Genomic DNA, 16645 nt, shown 5'->3' with positions numbered 1-16645 from the left:
TTGTATCAAAGAATTGCTAGGTGACCTTTAGTGTCTAGTCCCTGACTCAATCTCACACTTTTTCCCCCCACTTTTTTTCTTCCTTTTTTTTTTTTTTTAAGCAAAAGTACCTTGATGTGACTGGTTTTTGTGACTGACATCTGACAGAATCATCGCATTCCCCTATTTCTAGCCCCTACGGAGCCCCTTGCTTAGAAAGTTTCTGAAACGTGCCCTGTTATAATCCCACAGGGATATTAAACCTTTGTGAGGTCCAGTGGTTGGTCTGAGGTCTCTCTGCTTTTACACCTTAAGCAGCACAGAACCTCCGCAGCATCTCGTACGCCCGTGTTTCAACACCTGCACTCTACAGAGAACACCTGACGGTCTTGAAGCGCTGGGCATGTGGAGCATGAATGTCAGGGTGTGCGTTTTTCCTCTCCTGCTTGTGTCTCTGTGTTCAGCCCGTAGCGTTGAGCATGAGTTGAAAGTAATGCTGCAATCTGTTCAGACCTGCCAGCTCGTTTTAATAGTCTCAGTCAAATGCAGAGTATCTCCTTAGCCCGCTTGGCTCTGTGAGTGTAGAGGTGAGCGGGTCCTATTTTATCATTAAGACTCTTTCCAGTAAGGCTTTCTTTTGGCTCACAAATAAATCAAGGACAGCAGTAAAACAAAAACGGAAAATAAATCTGATTGATTGCAGACAGAACAGATTCTTTCAGCTCTTTGCTTTTTACGCTTGAGTTCAGTAATGGCATGTAGCGGTTTTTGCGCTCTCCTAGCAAGCTGTCCATGCTCTCATTCCAAACCGTGCACGTGCCATCCAGCAGCTGTGAGGGTCCCGTACAACTGACCCAATGCGGTGCTTTTCAGAGCTATCGGTCACTAGTAAATCCAGGCTATTTCACAGAATTTGTCATTTGCCTTCTGAGATATTCTGAAGGATTTTGATGAGATTCTCCAGGCCAAAAATATAGCCGTGGTCTGGCCCGTCGTAAGTCGTGTGATTGCATTTGGAACCTTTAAAAGTGGTGTGGGCAAAGTCTATCATCCGGACGTCAACTCTGGCGTGATTAGTGCTGTGTGACGAGCTGCAGTTTGTTTTTGGGAAGTGAAGGTGGTTATCCAAGGGTGCCATGTTCTCCTTCTGCTCCTGTCCATCATAAATGATGAGAAGTGAGCTGGAGTAGAACCTGTAAGAGCTTTGCTTCCTGATGACGGAAAGCAGAGCTTTTAGCCGCAGGATGATGGGCTCCAGCAGATCCGTTCGGAGGTAGTTGCCGTTGCACAGGAACTGGTGCAAGGTTTGCCTGAATCCCTCTGGTGAGAGTTTCCTGCCATAATACTTATCTTTGCAGAGAAAATGGCCAGTGTCCGCTTGGTAAACCTGGAGGAAAGAGCAACGATCCAGGTTCAGTTGTTCAGTTCTCCCAAAGCTCGAGATTTTGCCCTGATCAAAATAGTTCTGACCCAAGGTGAGGGACGGGACATAGATCCTCTGCAGTCTCGCAAAATCCAGCAGTGCTGGCAATGTACTGCAGGCTTCTCGCTGAATCCCATCTCCCGTCCTTGCTGGAGATTTAAACTATTTGATTTAAACCACTAGCGCAGATTCTTGTTGTACTGCCATAAATTACCTCTTTGTGAAACCAAATAGCTGTAAGTCATAGCCGTGTCACTAGTGATTTATTTACAGCATTTTCCCTCTGGCTATGGTAGGAGTTTGCGGTAGTACAGGAATACTCCAGCTTTGTACCTTCTCATAATATGTAATGCATGGGTAGCGATAATCTCGCTTGCTTAAACACAGAGAGACAAGATGTAGACAGAATTTTTTTTATGTGAGGCTCTGGTAACACTGAGTAAGAAATGAGGGAGTGAATTTCGAATCGGCTCACACGCCAGTTGTAATTTAAAGAATAATCTGCTCAAGAGAAGGATGTCAGAGAGCAGAAAGGGACACCGGTTTTGAACCTGGGTGTTTACGCTGCTGTATATGTGCTTTACAATCATCCTTCTCATAATTATCCTGCAGGCACAGCAGAGCAACGTTTCGAAACGTGCTCAAGAAGTGTGAGTGAAAGAAATGTGTGGTTTCGGTTTCTAGGAGGAAGGGCAGTGATTCTGAGCAAGAGGAACCATCATATTTAGCGCAAAATAAAACCCTCACTCTTGCGGTGACAGGATGAGACAGCTCTGCAAAGGCACGACTGGGGCACCGGGATGCTTTTTTCATTTTTCTTTTTTGTGCAGCAGCCAAGAGCTGAGCGTGACAGGGAAATCTGCGTTCCTGTACAGGCAGATTCTCAGCTGGGGTAAACTGGTTCCCAGCTGCTCATACTGGCGGCAGTGGGGTGGGGTGGTGCTTATGCTGCCACCGCTTGTGAAAGCAGCCAGATCTCCAGAAGTCAGCGTGGGGAAAGGGTCAGCCTGGACGTGCCATATTCCGCACTCTTCCCTAAGCATCCTCTCCTCTTTGAGGATAGGACACACAGCTGAGCGGCCAGTTCTATTTGCTGGGAGAAGAGAATAAAACTGCTTCATTTTACACCAGCAAAGAGTCCCTTTAGGTTTCCAGCTTGGTTTCAAGCCGCCTGTTGGGCAAACACCAAAAGGACCGAGGCTTCGCCTTACCTGCATCCCGCAGATGCGAACGCCCAGCGAGGCAGAGGTGCTTTGTTCACACTTCTTGATGTGCCGGGCTTTTTTCTCCTCCGAGGCATCATCGCCATGCTGCCGGGTTCCCATCTTTAAGTCCAGGATGCAGGGATAGTTGTATTTTGATACCACATTTTCGAGTAATAGAAACTCTGAACATGAGTTAAGGGAAACCCCATACTTTTAAATTCTAATTGAAAGAGGTCTTAAATCAGAGCAACTGCTGACACTCTCCATAATAGCTCACAACTGTAATGAGACTTTCTGAGCCAATTTTACCAACGTGTCATTGCTATAGGCCCCTTGCTGCCAATTTCAGTTAATTTACTGTGGTACAGTCCTACCAATTAAAGCACCAACAGCTCCATTCTGCAGTGACATGATAGCCCTGGGCTGTCAATCCAGCACCTTGCCTCAGCGCTGTACTCACTCCGGTGGGTGTGGGGGAAGTTGTTAAACCCTATTACTCACCTGACTGGTGGGTAATGAAGTGTAATAGGAAAATAAAAGGCAAGGCAGCTGCTAATTCCTATATAGTTGTGTTTTCAAATGTATGCCAAGGGGATCCTTGATTTATGCTGAATAGCCTTGATGGGAAGTGGGTTTTTTCCCTTTTTTTAATTTTTTTTTTTTTTTTATGAACAGTGGGAGAAGATAACAGAGCAACTATATTCTGTCTTTTCCCAGAGCCTGGGCAGAAGAGGGACGCATACTCCTGCAGTAAACCATACATTGATTACGGGCTGTTATTTGTAGCCAAGGCTATGCTGGAGGGGAGAGAGGAGAAAGGATACGATGAAGTTTGTTCTCATTATGCTTGGAGGACATGCGGTTCAGGTGCTGCCTGTGACAGTGCAGTCCCCAGGGGTTGTAGCTTTTTCTCTCTGGCTGGTTTCCATTTGCATCTTCCAAAAGTGAATCTGTGCGGTACTGAAGGTCTGTCCTCAATAGCACCTTCCCTGGGCAGCTAGACAAAGCACACAAAAGAACACGTTTGGTTTATAAACTCCAGAAGAGAATATTCCCTCCCCTCCTCTTTTGTAGAGCCTCAAACTTGATAAGGTAAATGTTCAGGGACTCCCAAAGAAAACATATTGATCATGTCCAACCTGCAGAGATCCTTTGTTACTCTGTAAAAGTAATTTTCAGAAAGCCAGCCATTGCTGGGTGCCAATATTTTCTTTCATTACAATTTCAAAGTGTGCTTGGCTCCTATGAAAAGTGCCATTCATAGCACCAACGACCAGGAATCTCTATTTATCTGCCTAACGGGCACAACACGGGCAAATCGTCCAACCACAGGAATGATTCCCAATTTAGAGCAGCAGCCTTCCAGGAGGGGAGGGAGGGAGCGATGAGATTTGTTCTCCTTGGAGGGTCATTCCTTGGTCTCGCTCGTCGAAAAAAACATAACTCCCATCGCACCGAAGGCAGCGGTTTCACGGCAGCGATATTGCACCCTTTAGCCGCAGCTGACCTGGGTCTTTTCTGAACCAGGCCGAGATGGAAGCGACCCGCAGAAAGCCTCTGCCGGGTCTGAGGTCACGGTGTGCTTGCAAGCACCGCCGTGCCTCTCAGAGCCAGCTCCCCCCTGGCACGAGGGCAGGATTGAACCATCCTGGAACGAGCAGTTCCCAGCAGAAGGGTGTTAGGTGCTGTGCGCTTGGTGGCCGTTCTCCTGGGGCCTCTCCTCCCTTTGGAGCCCGCTGTGCTCTGAGGGTGCAGGTTTAGAGCAGAGTTTGGGGCATGTGTTTGAGCAACAGCATCTCAGCAACTGCCAAACCTGCTCCGCCCCATCCGCGAGCTGGGGAGGAGGTGAACCACGAAGCCACCAGGCTGGGCTTTGCTTTTCCTCACCTTGGCCGGGCATTGCTTTTGCTGGCTGGGTTTTTGCTGGCCCACCAAACCCATCCCAGTTAGACCCTACCCAAAGCGACAGACAAGGACCAGGAGGAGGTTTGCAGGGAGCAGCCCGCCCATGGCAGACCCTCACCTGTCTTTGAAGGTCTTGGTGACCTGCGCGTGATTCCAGTTGACCAGCGTGTGCTCGGTGCCAGTGCTGGTGCTGGCAGCCCACTTGCATTTGTGCCATATCGTCACCGAGGAGTCACCGATGGCGTTATCCAGGCGGCTGCAGCTCTCTGTCTGCAGGCTGGGGCTGGCGATCAGGGTCAGGTTGCCGAGGCTGTCCTTTTTGAGGTGCACAGAAACGATGCCTGGACAAAAAGGGGGGAAAAAAACAAATGAGGATGACGTTAACCCATGGGCCACCATCTGCACCAGCCCGTGGTGGTCCAGCCTTCCTGAGCGGGCTGGCGCTTAGCAGGACACCTGCCTCCTCGTGTTTTGGTGGCCTCTCACGCTGACCCCACTCTGCTTTGAGGCCAAATAAACACCATTCGTTTGAGACCCTGGGAAACAGCCACAGACTTTTCTAATGTTTCCTCCTCTCCAAGGCTCGGCTTGAAACCTGCCTCCTCTGAACGTCATGTTCCTTCATCCTCCATCCCTCCAGGCTTGGCTACACCACGAGTGACCCAGCAAAGGCCCCTGCTTTGGACCGGGAGATTCTGGTTTCTTTATGACAAAGGATTTAGGTCTCGCTTTTTAAGACAGGGCAAAGTTGGAAATGCTTTTCATCGGCAGGAAGCAAAGGGAGCGTTGGGGACAAGGACTTTTCCAAAGACAGCCAGGATGCCAAGTGTCTCCTTTAATTGGAGGGCCCCCGGGAGCAAGGGCAGAGGCATCTGCAGGGGCTGGCAGCGCTGCCTGCATATGTGACACCCTTACATTGTCTTGGTCATGTCCTTCCCCAAGCACCAAGCACCCAAACAGCCGATGGTGGGAACAGGACCCTCACATGTCTGGTCTCCATGCACGAGGCGGGACCGTGACCGTGACCGTGACCGTGCCCATGACCGGGGATTATTACTTTCCACCCTAAGTGCTTAAAACACCACTGTGTATTTTAACATCGCAGTTTTCCCTGACTCTTAACAGGAATCGCGGGGCTCGAATGCCATTCAGCCCATCACGGATTTAGCCCAGTCTCAGCGCATCCCTGCATGGGGACGGCTGCCTCCGCCTCTCAAATGACAGAGCAGGAATGGCCATGGCTCACGTACCAGACAGCTCTGACCTTTCTGAAAAAGGCTGATAACCGCAATCCTGCTCCTGCAGCCCTCTGGCAGGGCTGCCTGAGCCTTTCAAGGCAGCGGAGGCATTTTTAGAGCAGGGCCCTTTGGGGCTCTGAGGGGATGCCAGACACATGAGTCGTACCCTGCTGCTTTCAAGTCGCGCTGCAGTATGGGAGATCCAAAAGAGGATGGTCGAGGCTGTTGGACCAGCAAAACTCATCACTGGAAAGAGCCCCCCGTCAGCAACATGAGGAGCTGGGTTTTATCCAGCTGTCCCCAGGGTATCCTCACTTGGTCTGTGGGGAACTGCGGGGAGATGCTTTGCAGCAGCTTAAAGAACAAGGGAGCTCTGTTCTCCCGAGCAAAGAATTTGCCAAAGCAAATAAATATGCACGCTCCCTTCTCTCCATCTAAAGTGAGATGGTAGTAAATAAACACAGACAGAAGGATTTGCCCTCTGTGTGTGCGCAGAGCCCTGCCTGCTGAGTTTTTGCTGACTGGGAGAGGCTTTCACCGCCTGAATTGCAGGAGCCCTGTGTGTCTGCAGCCACCAGCCACCTCTGTTAGGCTCAGGGTGCCCATCCCTCCCCGGGTCCTGCACCCCATCACCCTACAGCTCCAGCTGTACTGGGACGCGCTTCCCTCCCACCCCTCTGCTCAGGTACCGCAACCATTTCTGTTCCCTTTTGCTGTAAACCCAGCATTAATGGGAACAGCATGCCATGGCTAAACCAGCTCCTTTTGCACTGAACTGGGGGAGAAATATACACAGGCAGCTCTGCCAAGGGAGCTGGAAGCCTTAAAAAGGGGGTAAGGAATATTTTTAGCTATCTCAGTCCTGTGCTTGTGGTGATGGTGAGCACAGGGAGCTCTGTCTTCCTCAGGCTCCACTGTTACCTTCGCTGAACCCCTTTTGTAGCAAACCCCTATTACGGATAACCGAGAGCAAGCGAAATCCCTATCAGCTCGGATGCCTGCTTTGAATTTTCAGGGGAGGCAGGCAGGAGAAAAGAAAAAAAAAAAAAAAAAAAAAGCTAGCATATCTTCTACCTAAATCAAAGCCTTTTTATTTTTAAAAAGTCACTGCGAGGCGAATGGAGTCCTCGATTCCAAATCTAGCGCTACGCCTCAGTTACGGTGCTATAGCAGCCTGTAACCTTAAAAACTGTCCCAATTACATATCTGCAAGTCAATGGAGCTGTGCTGATTTACATAGTGCTGACAATCTGGCCCTAAAAGCGTTATATATAGCATGAAACTATAGGGTTCTTAAGTATCTTCCATTAATATGAAAATTAACGGGGAGATTTGCAATGGCGAGAATGAGCAGTTAAATTGCAAGGGAATGTGATCCTCTCACTCCTGCCAGTTGAAAACTCTTCAGAAACCTACACATCAAGCCTGAAAAATACTTTTGTTTCCTGGTGTGCTTCCCTACAGGTTTTGCATGTGTCCTGCATGTGACTTGTGTGTGCAAAACAAACCTGTTACACACGGCTACCGCCCTTCTATCTACAGCAACAAGAAAACACCTATCTGGGAGCAAAGGTGTACTTGACTTTGCTGGCATTTTAGTGTCACCAAACCCACAATCCCCCTCCTGTCCCGCACCAGTGGGGCAGCCAGCAGGTATTTACGGGTGCTGTCACCATGCTAGTGGCATCCCAGTGAGCCTCAGGAGCATTTTGCTATGTAGCTCTACCCTCACGGATTTATTTTTAAATTTACAAGTGCATTTATTTACTGCTGCGTGCAATAAGAATCTGAGCAGAAGTGGGCTTGAAAACAAGTCCAGCATCCCCTTGCAAGCTCAGCTAGGGGCAGGCAGAAGTTTGCAAGGGGCTGGCAGTGGGAAAAGCTGGTCCCAAGGTCACCAACCTGCCTGAAATGGTTAAGCGAGTGGTAGGCATTTTTCATGCAGCCAACTCGGTGTTAGATGTGAATGATGACATTTGATCAACATTGCACATAATGTCATCATTACATAATGGTCCCTGGGCCGTCCCTGCCCCCGCAGCCTAAGAATAGAGATGAGGAACATGGACACGTGTGAATGGGTGATGAAGACCTCAGAATTATTCCCCCTGATGCTCATCCTACTCATCACCCTCGTGGGAAAACGTTCCACCTCTTTAATTTGCCTGGCATTCAGGGTTGGGACGGTTACAAGCAGGGAAAAAAAAAAAAAAAAAAAAAAAGTACGTGCCCAATGCCAAATTGGAGAATTGCTATTTAATTACCCTTCATCACAAAACTCACTGGGACTTGCAATAGAAGAGGAAAAGAAGACAAAAAGGTATTAATAACCGGGCCACCCCTGAACTGATGAGCTGGGACCGCTTAACATCTTTATTAAAGAGACGGAGCAGGGGCCAGCTCTCCAGCTCTGAACCCTGGCCCCTGCTAAAGAAAATTGCTTAGAGGAAGCCTTGTTTTCTTTCTTAAGCATCTTTTTAATATCGTCCCATAAATCTGCAAAGGCCTCTGACTTGCTGGGAAAGGGAGAGATTAGATTGGAAGCGCATCGAAAGCGCGGCTGACACTTTGAGCTCTTTTCTGTAACACTGAAGGACCAAAAGATATTTTAAGTTTTTACGTGATAGCTGAGCTTCTTGCCTGGCGCAAAAATCCAGGGTCAGGTGCTTTATGAGCAGCACAAGTCTGGCAGTAAAAGCAGAAATAGTGAGGGAATAAGAAAGGGAGGGAGGGAGGATGTCTCAAAAAAATATTAGGACCCCCTTCCCCAGACACCAAGTGCTGTTTTCCAGTAGCTAAGCTGAGAAATTCAGCTGGGAAAGTGGCTCAAGGCAAGGAGAGTTAGGGGTGGGGGAGGTGTTTGAAGAGGTGCACCAAGCTGAGGGGCAGGTGGGAGGCTTTTCCCTATCCCAGGAAATTCTTGCTTGTGGCAGGACAGCTGCCTGGCTTTGATTTTTAATTTAAGTGGTCTGTACCTCTGGTTTTCCAGAGATCAGCGCTCCCAGGAGCATTGTGGGGAGCAGGGCTTGACTGAGGCGGAGCACCCAGCACAAGTGATGCCCAGTGCATCCCTGGGCAGGCGCATCCCTGGACTGGTGAATCCCTGGGCAGGCGCATCCCTGGGCTGGTGCATCCCTGGGCTGGTGCATCTCTCGGCTGGTGCATCCCTCGGCTGTTTTTTTCAGGCCTGGTATTTCATGGCAGTCCCAAGGATCTCTCCCCCAGCTCATGCTAGTGTCAGCCCTGACCCTTTCCTTGTCCTCACCAACAACTTTGCTTCTGACAGAAACCTTCACCTCCTCTTGGGTGATTCCCAATTCCCTCTTGGGAATCCTGTGGTGAACAAGACCCTCCTAGCTCCTGCTTTCCTGCACCTATTCAGTGCTGCCATTTGCATGCCATCAGGCCAGCTTATTTGGGGCCATGACCTGCAAAATCCTCAAAGCAAACACTGTTGGAAACCCCATCCTATTCCTGCCCCTTGTTCTGTGTTTTTTCTGTGTTTACCTTCCCTGTCCTGCCTCGGCACTGCCCAGGCTCTCAGTTCCCTGGGATTGTGTTCATGCTCTCAGCCTCCCTCTTGTGCCTCAGGAACAGACCAATTTCAGCCCTGTTTAAAACGAGTCCCCTGTGTTACCAAAGCCAACCATGGCACCAAGGGGATGAGCAGAAGGAAAGATCTCCCGGTGCCATCATCCAGTGCTCAACCTTTATTAGATATCACAGAGTCCCCTTCCAGCCACAGAGACCCAGGAAACTGTCCCAGTCTCACAGACCGGCCGCTGTGCCCGCTCTCACCTGGGAAAGCATCCTTGCTCAGCAAAACCTGCACAAGTGATGGGGGTCCACAGCTCAGACCCAGCCCAACCGAGCCAGCCGGTACCTCCCGCACTGCCACTAGCCCTTTATCCCGGCCTCAGGCCAGATCCTGGTGACAACAGCCCTTGGCTCCTTCCCCACCATCTCCCCTTACCTTTGTACTGGGGCGTGAACTGCCTCATGGCCAAGGGCAGCGACTCGTAGAAGCTCAGCTCCTGCAAGACCAGGGGCTTGCAGACCGTGTGCTCGTCGTACTTCATCATGCTCATGTGGCCGCCCACCTGATGGACGAAGGGCTCCAGGAGGACGGCGGTCCTGCTCTCGCTGGGGTCCAGGGGGCTCTGCCCCACCATGGTGCTGGGCGAAAGGCGGAGGGGGGCTGGCTTCCTTCAGTAGCGGCAAAGGGGGATCAGGAGCAGAGTTTGGGACATACTGTGCCAGGCCAGTTAATGCCCACTCTGGGTTCTCACCGGCGCTGTCTGAAAAACAGAGTATTGGGGGGCGTGAGAAGGGGGGACAAGCCACCGCAAAGCCACCATCTGCGCCGGCACCCTGGGGTCTGCCTGGTGGCAGCCCGTGCCACAGCCGGGGCCGGGCATCCAGGGCACAGCTGGCTGGGATGAGATCTTCAGCTTCCCCGGGACTGGCAGGGACCCGCCATCTGAAATGCAGAGTCCAGAAAAGACCCAATTTAGACCTGTTGGTGGCAAAAGAAGCAGAAGGCAGTGACCGAGAAGAGCTATCAAGTTAATGCGGTGGCCTCGTTAAAGCAGCTGGATCAGGGCATTCCTGGGGCTGGTAGTGCCAGATTATTAATACACTGTATTAACGACACCCCTTGCTGTGGACCAGCCCCAGTTTGCCTTACGAAGCGGTGTTAATGATGGTCTTAGTCTTTCCCAAGCTAAGATGTTCCTTGCAAAGAAGCTTTATTAATAAAGCCTCTGCAATTTCCCATCCCTGCGCCGTCCCTTGCCTCTTAACACTGCTGATGGGGTTAGCAATGTTTTCTGCACCTTCTAAAGGAACCTGGATTTGGGACATTCCCAGCCATTTAACACCGGGGCATCAGCAGGAGCGTTTCCTCCACTGCGCTGACACGTGGCGTGAGGATGCGTCAAACCAGCACCCAGACGGTTGGCACCCCCCGACTCCCCCCCGCTCCCCAGCCCTGCCCTCTGCCGCAGCCCCAAGGAGAATCCAGCACCAGATCCCTTCCTGGTTGTAGCCCCCAAGAGAAATTCCTCCTTGATTTTGTCAAGTCCTGGCTCTAAAGCAGTCGAGTGGGAAAAGCACGGACGTGGACCACACCTGTGCCATACTGCCCTGGCAGCAGCACCCTGCTTTCTCTTGCAAGCACCCACCAACGCCCACTTTGCTCTTTGCAAGAAGCCCCTGGGTACCTCTTGCTCTGGTGGGCACCAGGCAGAGGAATCCCACAGCCACTGGGGAAGACAGAAAGGCGGCTGAGCTAATATTTACACCGGAGAAGCAGCCTGGCTTCATACCATCGAGGCAGTAAAACCAGAGGAGGACACTCCAGACCCCAAACTAAAAGGGATGGGATGTGTGTGTGTGGGGGAAATCATCCTTTTGAGGAGGGGTCCATGTTCCTGCAGCCCTCGGAAGGGGGTGTGCTGAGCCTGGGTTTGCCTGCCCCTGTTAGCACAGCCGACTTTCTCCTTGTTCCCCCAGCTTCAGCATAGCATCAGGAGCTTCGCATCCTATTTTTGCCAGCAAAACCCCAGCGCAGCAGGTAACGCCACCTTTGACAGATCCATCTCTCTCCAGCAGAGCCTTGAGGACGTGCTGCTGGGTGAGCGGCACCACCTCCACCCCCACCAAGCTTTACTGGGACCAGGGCAGCACCAGCACCCTCTCCTCCACCAGGAGACCCCGCCGAGGGGACGGTGGTACCTCCCTGCTCACGCCAGCGATAAACCCCCAGGTGCCCATCGTGGTTGTCTCTGGAGAAGGGCAGGCTCAGCCCCCCCACCCCGAACCAGCGCTTCCAGCCCATCCTGGGAGCTCTCACCGCTGAAACGCAGCCTGTTCCTCATCCAGCAACAAAGAGTCAAAGCTCTGCTGCGGAAATTTCCCCTTCGTGCTCCTCCTGCTGCAATTAAACCACCGAGCACACAAGCGCTCGGCGCAGGTGCCCGTTTTGTTTTTTTGCCTGGAGGAGTGGGATGAAGTGGGTTGAAGGCGGAGAAGGGGGAGAAGAAACCCACCTGCCCTCAAAACACACGGAGCAGCAGCTCCTTTACCTTCCCCCAAGGTGGGTTTATTTCCCATCCCCCCCACCCCCCCTTTTTCTATTTTTTCATCATCAAACCACAGCTGGAGAGGAATTTCTACTCTGCAATTACCAGCCTGTACCAGCACAGGGAACAAAGCCAGGCCACTTTCATGAGTGCTTTTCAGTCGGGGAAGAAAGCAGCTCTTCAGAGCCTTTCTAGAAGTTAATAAAAGCATTTAGCATTTTGTTAAGTTGCGACAACTTTTTAAAGAGGATTTCTCCCTTGAAAGCTACAGGTTTGCTGTGGATTGTTTCTTTTTCCCTCCTGCCTTCCTTAAAAAAAAAAATAGAAAAAAAGGAGGAAAAGCAAAAAGCAAGGGAATTTGTCATAACACCTCTTTGGAGCAGAGAGCACAACACAACTTCAATCCAGTATTTATTGCTTCAGAGACAGTCCAAGGCTGAAACTTGGCTGACATAACACACTTTTACAATTCTGGCAACCTTGGCATTGCAAAGAGAGTTGGGGGGAAGAAAACCCACAATTTGATAAGGCTCTTATTGTTTTCTCTTAAGCAAAACTCAGAGCAAGATTTGCGGTGAGAGAAAGGGGTTCTTTTCATTTAGTTTTTTGTTCTGAAGCAGCTTGTCTATTTGGAGCAGATAAATGTTGCCGCAAACACTTATTGAGCTGCTCTGAGCTCCTCTGAAACAAGACTCTCCTGAAATAAATCACTTCTATCGGCTCAGGTTATCATGAATGCCAAAAGATATTTACATCACTAAAAATACATGAAATTACAGATAAATCTGTGTTGTCAAAAACAAAACCAAGAACCGTGTATATTTTTCTCCTAGCTTAAAAAAATAATAAAAAAAGCAACCAGGCACTGCAGAAGATGAGTCAGAAAATATTGGGGAAGGAGAATACTTCTCTGTATAGAGAACTCCCCTCTCCAGAAAAAAAAAAAAAAAAAAGAAAAAAAACAAGAAAAAAAACAAGATACTGAAAGAGAGGAGATTTAGATGTGATATCAGGAAGAAATCTACTGTGAGTGCGGCGAGGCACAGGGTGCCCAGAGCAGCTGTGGATGCCCTATCCCCGGAAGGGTTCAAGACCAGGTTGGACGGGGCTTGGAGCCACCTGGGCTGGTGGCAAGTGTCCCTGCCCGTGGCAGGGATTGGGAATTAGATGGTCTGTAAATCCCTTCCAACCCCAACCGTTCTATCATTCTATTATTTAAAGCATTCTATTATTTCTCTGATGGCCGGGTACCGTTATCCTTTGCCCTGCTCTCATCTAGGGCCAAATGTCGAAAGAGTCAAAGCAAGTTGTCTATTCCTAACTCTAAACATCACCGAAACAAATCAAGCAGATTAAATTCTCTGATCTCTAATTAGTGCTTACTCCACCTCATCCCAAGCAGAACCGTTGTGGCTCTGAGTCTGACACACTGGGGAACAACCCGCAGGCAGCCCGGCCCCTCAGAGAACGCCCATCCCTTGGAGATAGGTGGGGTCCTCTTGGCAGAAATACTTTGGAATATTAAAAAGCAAAATCACTTTAAAACCAGGTGCCCTGTCAGCGTGCGACCATGTTCTTAGCTTTACATATCATGGTCAGCACCTTCCCCTCTGGGGGTCCTGGGTCTCCAGAGCATCCCAAAGCACCCTGAGGCAAAGCTGGGTTTCAAGCATTGCAGGGAGCTGGGGGGCTTTGTTTGTTTTTTGTTTTTTTTCTTAATTAAAAAGCAAGAAAAAACCACAGGTGTTAATTTGAAGACATCTGTACGTCTGTAGCTCTTGGTACTGGAGCTGACCTGGAATAAAAGCCAGCTCCTGCAGCGAGCACCAGCCCAGCCCCACAGCAAGGCGCGGGTGCGCTTCACAAAGCCCAGTTGCCCCATTTCCCTTCAGTCTTTGGCCTCTGCAACACCTTGGCCGTAAGGAAAATCCTACTGGTTCCAGCCCCGTGCCCATCCTGGCGGGGCTCGAAGGAGACTGGGGCTGTTTGCACAGGCAGGCAAGCTGCTGCAACCCCCAGTGTACCTTCAAATCTGCCTTTTCTGCTCTTCCCATGACCACAGCCAAAGTCAGAAAAACAGTTGCAGGGCAGCACCATGCCGGGAGCGTGAAGCTCAGCTCTCAGCAAGAAACCCAGCTCTAACCATCCTGCCATAAATCCTTACGTGCAGAAACCCTCAGCTCTTTTATCTTTCGTTTCCTTTCCTGAAATAAAATGACGTTCGTAAAGTTGATGACTGGTCCCCACGTCCCTCATGAAGAAGATGCAAAGATTCAGTTTGCTGCACTGAAGGATTTATTTGGCTGGTTTATGGGAAGCAGCGGGATCGATGGGGAGGGGTGGGAGTTGTGTTTTCCTGGGCTGGCGGGGTGCTGACAGCCCCCTGCCCACCCTCAGGGCTGGCATGGCCATCGGGAGATGGTGCGGGGCTGGCGAGGGCTGGGCTTCCTGGTGGGACTCAGGAACGTGCCTATGGACCATGGTAGCGAGCTTGGGGCTGCCAGTAGTGCCGTGGGACAGGGGGACACCACATCCCATGGGAAAGGGCCTGATCCTGTCACCTCTCTGCCCGATTTCTGCCTTTCACTCCACCAGACACCATCTGCCCCTCTGCTGAGCTGCCCTGCGCTTTCTGGAGATGCCACAAGCACGATGAAGAACCAAAAACCCACCAGGCTCATTTTTTGCGGACCCCAGGTTGCTCCAGAGGTTCACACCAGCCCCCACCCTGGGTGCTGGCTGTCCCCCTCGCTCCCATCCCTCCCCACAAGCCACGCTGTGCTCTGAGCTGTGCCGTGCTCGTTCATCCTGCCCGTATCCACCCTGCCCTGGAGGGTGGCCGGTGCCGATGCAGAAGCCACCCTGGACTCACCTGCTGGGTGCGTGCGGCCGGTGGGTTCTCCGCGGGGGCTCGGGGTGCTGCCTGGGCTGCGCTTCTCTGCGGCTCAAGGGTGAGAAATGAGGGAGCGGGGGGAGCCCGTGGACATTTGGGCCATCACCTGACTGCTGCCAGCGCTGGCAAGCGCTTGGTATGTCCAGCTGACTGCTGAGCTCTCCAGAGGGGAAAAACACCCCTGGGTGTTAAAGGCAAACAAAGCCGCCTGCGCGAGAGGGTTAAGGATGGGGGGAGAAGGGGCCAGCCACGTACGAGGCTTCCCAGAACACGTGGCCACACGCCGGCTCGCTTGGGCAACCTCCTCTCCAGGAAAACAACCGTTGCTTTTTTCTGGTCTGTTTTCCACTTGCAAAAGCCCCCTCCCCAGGCTGGACCCCCCTGGTGTTTATCCCCTCCCTGCGGGAACAGGCTGGGAGCTGGCAGGGAAAGGGCGGTGGGAGCGGGATGGACACCAGTTTCCCAGAGCTCCCAGCAAACAAACCTACTGGCCGTTTGCTCCCTGTGTGGGGAAAACACACCAGGGCGACGCAGGGGACAGGCGAAGGGGCTGGGATCGCTGGAGAGAGGTGGGGAGAGGGGCTGGGATGCTGTGGGACAGACTGGATCCCCAGCCTTTTTGGCAAAGAAAAGCTGTTTACGGCAAGGGGGGCAAGGCTGGGGTTTGCCCCCCCGCTGGGCAGCCGGTGAGCGGATCAGGGAGCGGAGCCCGCAGCCACCCAGCCCTGACCCTGCCAACAGCCTCGTGCAGGGAAAAACGACACCTCGGCACTTGGAAGCAGTGGGGGGAATGGAAAAGTCCCGGGGAGCTTCCTGCCAGGGCCAGATTGTCTCCTCCAGTGAGTCAAGGACAGCACATGTCCCCCCCGACCCCCTCCGGACCCCCTTCCAAACACCGGCGTCCTGCCGAGGGCAGGCATCCTCTGGACATGCCGTGCCAGCCCCGTGCATCCCAGGAATACAGGACCCGTGGGTTATTTAGGAGGCCACACGGCCCTGGCATGCCCCAGGACAAGGAGGGTGCCCACCCTCAGCCCCCCGTCCTGGGGCACCCGGGCCAGTCCCCAGCAGTAACTTGGGGACGTTACCAAAGCAGTGTCCGCGGCTGGGGCCCCGCAGGCTGCCGTGGGGAAGGTGCTGGGAGGGCTCTGCAGCAAACCAGCGGGAGGTTGGGAAGAAAATCTCACTGTGGAGATAACGATTGATGGATGTAGTAATTCTGGCTAACTGGAGAGGAGAAAGCAGGCTCGCGAAGACCAGAGGGATCGAACTGATGGTTGGGGGCAGAGGCTGAGATTAAAGGCAAGAATCAAACAAAGACCCTGATTCCTGAGCTCTGACTTCACTCTGCTTTATGCTGGTATTTTAGCTCAGGAAAGTGCCTTTCTGTTGGTTTTTTTTTTGGTTTTTTTTTGGTTTTTTTTAAATAAGCTAGGTTTCTGAAGGAAAAAAAAGCTGACACAGGCACTCTGCCGGGCCAGCCGCCGCACATCCCCCGCCAACAACTTCTGAACCCATCAGCCAGTCTTTGCAAAATGCAACAGAGGCATCAAAAATTCAGGGTGTAAATTCCCCAGAGGTACCTTGCCACCTTCCAGCAACAGGGTGGAACGTCTCCCGGCCACGACTCAGCTCTGCATCACCTGCGCCGTGATGGCCCTGGAGCAGCTAGAGGCCAGGGGAGAGGGCAGGCTGGGAGTAAAACATATAAGGCACGGCTCAGCATCACGGACCATCCTAGCAGCAGGAACATGCTGGTTCCCAGCAGCTGCTTCTACCTTCTCCTGTCCCCCAAGTCAGGCTGGTCTTGGTGTTTCCTCCTCCTTTTCCAGGACCGATGGGGCAGAGCAGGTCTCCACGCCAGCTCCCCCTCGCCATGCCCACCACGAGGGTGGCACGGGCAAGCAGCGCATCCCGAC

The 16645-nt window shown here is 51.8% G+C and overlaps 1 protein-coding gene across 1 annotated transcript; it reads right to left on the bottom strand.

Moving 5' to 3' along the window:
* Positions 1-35: 35 nt before the first annotated feature.
* On the bottom strand, positions 36-15380 carry IP6K3 (inositol hexakisphosphate kinase 3). The gene is made up of 6 exons (XM_037410457.1): positions 14706-15380; positions 9724-10048; positions 4631-4853; positions 3432-3604; positions 2614-2789; positions 36-1366 (listed from the first exon to the last, which is right to left on the bottom strand). Exons 2-6 carry the CDS (start codon positions 9920-9922, stop codon positions 896-898), a joined length of 1242 nt encoding a protein of 413 aa, XP_037266354.1. The 5' UTR covers positions 9923-10048; positions 14706-15380; the 3' UTR covers positions 36-895.
* Positions 15381-16645: the final 1265 nt, after the last annotated feature.

This window comes from Falco rusticolus, chromosome 17 (assembly GCF_015220075.1).
Source record: "Falco rusticolus isolate bFalRus1 chromosome 17, bFalRus1.pri, whole genome shotgun sequence".
NCBI classification, from domain to species: Eukaryota; Metazoa; Chordata; class Aves; order Falconiformes; family Falconidae; genus Falco; species Falco rusticolus.
The sequence above is the reverse complement of the archived record's forward strand: the minus strand, read 5'-3'. Positions and strand labels throughout refer to the sequence as shown.